Source organism: Pocillopora verrucosa, chromosome 11 (assembly GCF_036669915.1).
Source record: "Pocillopora verrucosa isolate sample1 chromosome 11, ASM3666991v2, whole genome shotgun sequence".
Lineage (NCBI taxonomy): Eukaryota > Metazoa > Cnidaria > Anthozoa > Scleractinia > Pocilloporidae > Pocillopora > Pocillopora verrucosa.
Window position 1 is genome coordinate 4,793,054 of NC_089322.1, and position 8,566 is coordinate 4,801,619.

Genomic DNA, 8,566 nt, shown 5'->3' on the forward strand with positions numbered 1-8,566 from the left:
CGTAACTGTGATATCACTTGTCTGCTTGAGAGTGTTTAAATTCTGAGAGTGACTTCAAAAAGGGTTAATTAAGGGAAAGGGTCCGTTTCAAGGCGCGAAATTTCATTGCAGTACAAATAGACAGTATCTTTAATTACTAGCACAATTTATCATTTTTCTTGGAATAGAAATAATTCCTTGTTAAGAATCTTTTTCAAATGTAATAATCTTTTGCGAACAGATAAATTAAAGCAGTTTAGAGGAACAAGGAGGATTTCAAATGGGTTTACGGCAAAAAAACGGCAACAAATTTTAGCCATTAGGCGTAAAAATTGAATCGTTAAAAAAGTAACCCCAGTATTTTTCAATATTATTCAATTTTTTTTACCGTCAAGGAAAGAAATTAACCGTTAGCTGTAAAATGGCCAAATTCTTAACACCAGCCGTGAGACAAAAGCCACCACCCCACAGAGAGAGACTCCCAATGCAGTGAAGGCTTTTAAGACTGACGGTTATAGTTTTGGCCATGTTACAGCTAACAGCTAACTTCCTTGCTTTGTGATTAAAGGGAAAACTTTAAAGTTTAATTTTCATTAACGACCTAAGCTCATATTTGTCAATTTTTACGCCTAACGGCAGAAATTTTTTAGCCGTTTATACGGCTAACGGTTAACAACATCATTGAGACCCTCTTGAGACCTTCAGCAATGGACAATTCCCAGAAGAGATTAATGAAGCCGGTCAACCGACCGGGCAGGCTAGGTCACAAAGCAAAACTGAGGTGCTTTAGCATAAGCTCGTTAGAAAAATAACAAAGTACCCGTTCTGATTATATGTTTATTTGTTTATGTTTTACCAAACAGGTATCGATTAATTATTGCAATGCGATGTATTCCTGGCTACCTGGATGGCATATATATTTGCCTCAAGGCCATTTTATTCGGAATATTAAAGGCTGATTATATTTACACGAGGTCTAACCCAAACCACGGTTTTAGGCAAGTAGTAGGCCTCTGGGATTCTCTATAAGAGGGTTGATGTAATTAAATAAATGTCCTTCCACTATAAGCTTTCGGCCCTCTTGGCACTGTTCACAGAGATAAAAGTTCAGATAAAAGGTTCGGCCAAATAGAAGCTAAGATGGCTTAGCTTGGCACAGAAGTTTGTAAACAACGGCTTAACTTTGTTTACATAACCGGCCTTATAAACTTTTATTTAAAGCGGTTAAAAATGAAAATAGAATTTTCTTAATTCCATGATTGATAAGTTTAACATAAAGAAAATTATGCAGGCGCTTGTTTATTAATCTTTAATTTGAAATAGAGGATGTGATGAAAGGGGGTAAGTTTGCCATGATGCGACGGTGAGGGTATAACTAAATCATTTGATTTTATCAACTGACTTGATAATGTAAATTAGCTGCTGTAAAGAGTTTTCAAAGCTGACGTTTTGAGCGTTGGCGCTTTGTCAGAGCAAATCGCATTACAGAGTGTGTGAAGACCAGATGAAAACAGTTGGCTTGACAATCGAATCCCTTTACGTGGGGATATCATTATGAACTAAACTACACGATAGCAGTTGTATTGTAGAATGCCGGCGTTCTATCCTCAACAAGTAAACGAGTCTTAACGTACTAAAATTCTAAAATAAAATGTTCATTAAGCGTCTGAAAGTACTTGCTAATTTATAGATAACGCTATAATTAACTGCACAGGTCTCAATGAAATGAATCATTATGCCTGTTTAGGGTACCATCTCTTTTACAGTTTACTATCTGAAAGGCTTAAGTTGATATCTTTTTTGCTGTTCCACAAGATCTAGATGTTTCCCTTTGTATTTATTGATCAATCCTTCGACAGATGCCGTCGAAAGTGAGCTCAAATAAAGAGATTCGCTGGCTCTCTTTCTGACAGCTTTTTGTCGAAGTGTCTTTGATGTGTAAATTGGAGGCAAAATCCACTTTTCTTCATTGTGTACCTCATTAAAAGTTATCTTACTCGACGTTTCTCCATTAATTGTCTTGTTCTGGCCTTTTTTATGGCAGTTTCGTTGTGGCTCCAGCGTCGAATTCCGTTTAAGAAAATCAACGTAATCATTTCGGTCCCTGTGAGCGTTCGTGGTCGAACTTAGAGGTTTCGATGCGACGAACCTGGAAAATGGCTTTTGCGATTTGCAATTACAACAATACAATATATCTACATTACGTTGTGTGTTTATGAAACTATCTTCCAACGATTTATCGCCTTTGGGTGTACTTTTATCCGGTTTCCAAAACGGTGAATAAAAAGTTTTAGGAACCACGCATCGTTTTAAACCTGAATGTTTTGGTGCGAAAGGAGCATCGCCCAATTTCTTTAAATCTTTTGTGCTTGGCGTTTTCTCTTTGGTTGCGCCAATGGTGTTCATTGTGTGTTCGCTTCCGTGCGATAATAATGTCTCTTTATTAAGTGCTGGTTTTTCATTAACATTGCTGCTAATATAAGTGTTATCCTCGAAGTTCTGTATGGAATCATCTACTGAAACGGTTTCTGTGGTATTCGAGCGAATATCAGCTTGGCTGTTTGTTGTAATGCGACTTTTATTAAAACCACTCTTTGACAAAGACATTCTGTCAGCCAGTTCCGTTTGGCTTTGTGATATGACATGTTTAGACAATTCTTTTGCATTTTTGGACAAAGTCCTTAAGGCTGTGTCCTCATCGCTCGCTTTATCTTCATTTGCGCTGGTATTTGTATATTCGGAAGTATATGTGCAACGCTTAATGCTGTTTTCTTTAGGAGACACCTGATCATTCCCGTTTACACCTTCATCACCCGAGAACGTATTCTGAGCCTGGATATCAAATGTCCTTCCCACATGGCCTTCGCCATTTGTCTGGGCAATCGGCAAGGTCGGCGTTTGTACTGAAAATTGCCAATCTTTTTTATGATGAGTATCTCCTTTCCATATTTCACTTGCGTTCCCAGATATCGAGAACCCGTCTTCAAAAGCGTCAATGAAATCGAAATTTAGATCTTCATCGAAGAACGTGTTTACAGGCTGTTCCAGAAAATCTTCGCCTTCTCCGTACAATATCGGGCTAGAACATAACGACCCAAGGTCGAAGATCGGGTTTGCCATTAGTGAAACTCTCCTTGCAATATCTGTGCTTTGATCCTTTCAAAGCTAGTTGTGATTTACAACACAAGGGAATTTTTCCTTCTCGTATTAAGAAAACCATCAGCTGCTGCAGTCGTCATGGAGACAATAGGGACAATTAATTTCGTTGCTCGAGTTTAACAATAGCGATAAATTTTCTGATTGTTGTAAACTTAAAACCCTGCGGGGTATCTTTACTTTACCTGTCTTGTTTTAGGTTATCATAATAAATTATAGATGAATTTAAAGAAATTCTCTGTTTTTTGCGCCGCCGAAATTGTTCCGACAACAATACACGTTTCAGTGTAAAGCTGTTCTTTTATGTAGCTGGCGCTGTTGTTCCATTTCTTGTTTTATAAAATTTTATTTCAAATTTGACTTCCTTCTAAATATTCGTCGGCATTATTTGATGTCTTGCATCTCATTTCGAAATACATTTGATCAATTAACATTATAAATGGGTCTCGGCCATTACTCAGTGGCTAAATGAACTGTTTATATAAATTACACGTCTGGCTCGAGGGCTTGAATTAATAGACCACACGCAAAACAGTTGTTTGAAAAAATTGTTTAAAATTTTCTCCTGATTTGGTGAAAGCATTGCTATTAGGCCGATGCTTCAAAAGGATTTGTGAGAAATATAACGGAAAGATTTCCTGTTTTTGATTCCCTGATTGACAGGCTCTATAAGTCGAACAGATGAACCAGCAAATTTTTTTTGTGTCTGTCTAAAAAACTGAGAAAACCTGGACAGCTGTATTGACAGAAAATGCAAAATTGAAGTCAAACTTACCCCCAAAAATTAAAAAAAATAGAGAGATTATCTTTAAGAGAACGCCTGCTGTGATAAATTTCTTTTTATCAATCACAATCACGAACTTGAAAAATTACCGCTGTTTTTGTTAAAAGTATTTGAAAGACTTTTCCATAATAACACAAGAACAGTCACGACAAGTCTAACGAAAAAGAGCTCGGTCTAAACTAAAATAAAAGCAAAGGTAAGCGTCGAAAGATTGAAACCCAACGTCGTCGCACAGATTCAAAGTTTTGACCCCCACGAACCGTTCCCCTTTCCTTTTAGCGCATGCGCTAACCTTATGACCGGCACAAAACTCCACGTGCCGACAAAAAAATTGCCAATGAGATCTCGCTTTACGTCCAACAAGGTTAAGACATTGAAAGCCTGTATGCATGGCAAGAATTGATTAATTTTCACCATTATTTGTGGACAAAAGGTTCCTCACACGTTGGTCCCTTCATCAATTAGCGGTAACCCTACTGATGGGGTTTTACGAACTTATAAAATGAAAAGATCTTTTCTATTTCAACGTAATGAAAAATTCAGACAATGGTACCACTAAAGAAGGTTGAATGTGTAGTCAACAAAATATATATATATATATATATATATATATATATATATATAAATTTATATATATATTTTTTTTTTTTTTTTTTTTTTTTTGTCAAATAAATCTAAAAAAAAAATGTCGATATGTAAACAGGAAGAAAATGTTTCGCACATTGCACCCTTAACAGTTTCATGTGTGCGTAGGGCCCAGTTGTTCGAAGGCCGATTAGCGCTAACTCAGGGGTAAACTTTAATCCAGGTTTTTTTTTATTCCTTTGTTCAAAAACCTTTAAGAGACAATTTTCCTTATTCTCGTTAGAACATCCAGCGATCAAATTGCAAGCAAAAAGATTTGAACTGCATTTTCTAGATCTTTTGAAGCTTTCAGACCAGAAATCAACTTTCAGACTAACTCCTGGGTTATCTAAACTCAGCTTTGAACGACCCAGGCCAGATGTTTCTATTATATTTTTTTTTCTGTGAAAGAATGGCATTGAACAATTTATCAAATATTCTGAAATTCCGGATCTGGGAAGTTAGCTTATCAAGAACCGAGCAGGGTAAAGTGAAACTTTTATTAACCATGTAACCCTCCAGAAGTGATAAACATGTAACTTCTCCCAATAAAATCCATACATTACCAAGCATACAGGTAATGAGAAGACCCAAACTTATCAGGAAGAGGTTGTTATCTTGATTTAATATTAAATAATAATAATAATAAATCTTAATCTTATAATAATAAATCTTAATAAATTAACGAGGAAATGATTAACAGTTGGAGGAGAGAATTTACAACCAGATCCAGGCAGCTACAACTACAACGCACTATTCTCACTAACAACTGCTGCCCTGGTTGTCCCTAAAGAGAAAATATTTATTCCAATCAAGAATATATTTTCGCATAGCTCCTAATTATTTTGAAAAACGGAATACCTTGTCATAGTAGAAATCGAAAGAAATAGAGAGACTATCTTTCGTCGCAGCGGCGCGGCCAGGCTGCTAAGCAAGATTCAAAATGGCGGCATCCGAAATCAACGTTGAGCACATAGGTGAGAACAGTTCTAGAAAATTAAGTTATTCTTTGCAGTCAGTAGATCAATTCTAAAAGTAATCTTAAGAGCTAAACTAAACATTAAATGGTTTCTAAAGCAAACTACTTCTATAGAAGCTCAGAGAAATCCCTCTTAAAGAAAACTGATGATTTTCTTTTGTCTCTGCTTTTAGCCAGGTTTACTTCGAAACATTAATTGTCCAAACTCGATTGGAAAGCCTGTTTCAAGCGTTCAGTCAGAAAAACGAATTGGGGTAGCAAACAGTGCGATGGTAGCGGAGGGTTGGAAAACGAGAGAGGCCTGGGTCAAGCCGCGTACCCCGACCCAAGCCTCCGTTGTTTTTACAAATGGCGAGAGTGAAGCTTCACGCAACGACGAGTCACGCCAGCGCAAAGAGATAAGGAGTAACAGGTCACGGGCACCATCACAACGCGAATGACTGCCCACAATCTCGCGATTTCCGAATGAAACTTTCTTGCAGGCTTCTGTTAAAGGCTCTAAACCACTCTGGGATAATCCTCTGATTCCAGGTCATGAGTTACGATGGTCCAGTTTTCTTCTCGTATTTGAAATGAGCGGCGATAGTGAACCCTCTGCAAACATGATAACACGAGCTTTAACAGGATGAAAAGAACTGGGGTTAATCCACCGGCTATATAGTAAACATCTACTGAAAAGGATGTGTTAGGGCCGAATGTTGCCCAAAAATACACAATTAAGGTCATGATAGGAATAGTTGCCAGCTTGAACGCGAGATACGAGTGTGCCGTACACCCAAAGCGAGGATCCTCGCGAGGATTTTCTTGCGATTCCGGATCAGTCGGGCCTTTCCATATTGCGATAATAAACACTAATCCTTGAGATATGCCGGCCATGAAAACGATTGAAGCAGCCGCTTGGAGAGCAAGGCGACTATCTGGTTTGCCGCGTCCGGCGTAACGATCCAGTGTGGCGTTGATCAGGGGAAAAAGACCCAGGAAAGCCAGAGATAAATTGTTGAGAATTAGCATTACTTGGTTTAGTTTATGGATGTAGTTGAAGAGCGAATGGTGCGTGAACCACAGAAGAGCCACGACTATGAACGTGACTGCATACGTGGAAATGTCTGGCCTAACGTTTTGCATTGTATATACAAAACCATGGCTGCTTACTTCCGCTTTCGTCGGGAAATCTTCGACTGTAACATCCAGAATTAACAACGTAGACACGATAGCGAAGACTCCGTCGCTAAAGAATTCCACTCTCTCTTTGTCGATGAAATTCCCGAACATGCGATCGAATTCCGAGTCAGTCAGACGAATATGCGACCATTTGCGATAAGTAACACCGACAAGACGATTAATCCAAGGGGACACGGCGACAACAGCCGCTACCACGAGCGCTAGCGGCTTCTGCAAGAAGCTAAGGAGACCAGCGAGCAAGTAAAGACTTGCTATGACGGCTTTCTTTACGAGCATAAGTTTCATTCTTTGCTTCATTTCATCTTGGGTGAGAGTGTCAAATTCTTGAGCCAACAAACGTGGCTGGCGGAAAGCATACACTATCATGATTACCTCCAATATCTCTAAAGTAATGAGATTTCCGCATACTAGCGCCATTGGTGTACCCTTGCTTGTAAACGTTCCCTCTAGAGCGCACGTGAACGGTAGGCACGAAGTAAATAGCAGGGAAGTAAGGTTGAACCAGATCATGACATCGTCCACCCTTGACAAGATACGAAATCGAAGCACATGAGACTCCCATACAGCGCACATCATGAGAAAACCGACCATGTAGATCACAAACTGGGGCCATCTATGTTTCAGTTGTTCTTCCAAGCTGACGTGCTCCGAGGCCCCTGTCTCTTCGAGTTTTCGCACCGGCAGAACTAAGATAGTGGAAACTATGGCGAAAACGGCGTCGTTGAAAGCTTGCAGACGATCGAGATGAAAAACATCAACCTCTGCTCCTTCCATGTTGTATGGATCGCTTTTTCTACCAAATTTGATTTAGGTCTGTGATCGCGGGAGCCTTTAAAGCGATAAGAGAACTTTCGTAGGTTTGGTAGTCTTTCTATAGAAAGCAAATCATTTCATAACGCAAATTTGAATTCCACATGAAACGTCTTCGACACGTCTCACTGATGCGTATCTTTCCAAGAACTCCAAAATGTTTCCGGCCTTTTTCGGCGAAAAGTCAAGGCTTTAGGACGCTTACCCTAGACCTCGCTCGAGATCCAAAGTCACACAAAGGAACTGAAAGTCTCACAACGTGTTTTTAACTTTAAATCATAATTTGACTGGAAATGTAAACAGTTCGAAAATGATGGCTTGGCAGTTAAGAATATTTAATGCCTTAATAAGACACCCTCTAACAAAGGTCAGAGACCGAAAAATGGAGCCCAGACTCTTGGAGTTTAGTAACATCTTAGGCTTTCATGAAGCCTGATAGCAGGCTGAGGGAAGATCGAGGGGGTGGGAAATCTCATCAAGGAAGGGGACTTATCTACCAAAATTTTTCTGCGAGCTAGTTGCAATACAAGTTACTCAATTTTCTCCTGCTTTATCGCCAATATGAAATGAATATCAGAGATAATTTATTGCTCTACGGTTCAAAGCTTTTGATGTTAAAACCGGAAGCTGTTGCAGGCTTTCGAAATAAGTATTTTCTGTACCGCAACGCTACCTTCTACAATTATAAGACAACCAACTTAGTATTGTACAGTTTTTCATTTCGAGGTGAGTGGGAAACGTTGAAGAGGAGGAAAAATTACCGCAGACTAGAGTTTAAGAAGGGGAGCTTGTCACCGGAAGGGGAAGAAAGAAAGTAATGGAATTTATCATGACCCGTCACAGTCTAGGCTCAATTCCACCACTTTTTCGTGTCCGGTCTTCAGGAGCGCGGGCTCATATTCCCGACAGAAGATGAAGTAGGGCGTAAAATGAGAGTCCATAAGTGCAATCCCAAAGAAAACATTGCGAAAGCTGAAGTGACCACGAGCCAAATATTTTCCCTTCCGGCCCACCTAGGCGATAAGTAAACATCATTGACATTAAGTTTGGTC

General features: G+C 39.2%; 2 protein-coding genes across 2 annotated transcripts; both read right to left on the reverse strand.

Annotated features, from left to right (window-relative positions):
• Positions 1-892: 892 nt before the first annotated feature.
• LOC131786745 (uncharacterized) lies at positions 893-3,172 on the reverse strand. The gene has a single exon (XM_059103805.2). It carries the CDS (start codon positions 3,097-3,099, stop codon positions 1,750-1,752), a length of 1,350 nt encoding a protein of 449 aa, XP_058959788.2. The 5' UTR covers positions 3,100-3,172; the 3' UTR covers positions 893-1,749.
• Positions 3,173-5,029: 1,857 nt separating this feature from the next.
• On the reverse strand, positions 5,030-7,858 carry LOC131786747 (endosomal/lysosomal proton channel TMEM175-like). The gene has a single exon (XM_059103807.2). The coding sequence runs from the start codon at positions 7,476-7,478 to the stop codon at positions 6,021-6,023; it is 1,458 nt and encodes a 485-aa protein (XP_058959790.2). The 5' UTR covers positions 7,479-7,858; the 3' UTR covers positions 5,030-6,020.
• Positions 7,859-8,566: the final 708 nt, after the last annotated feature.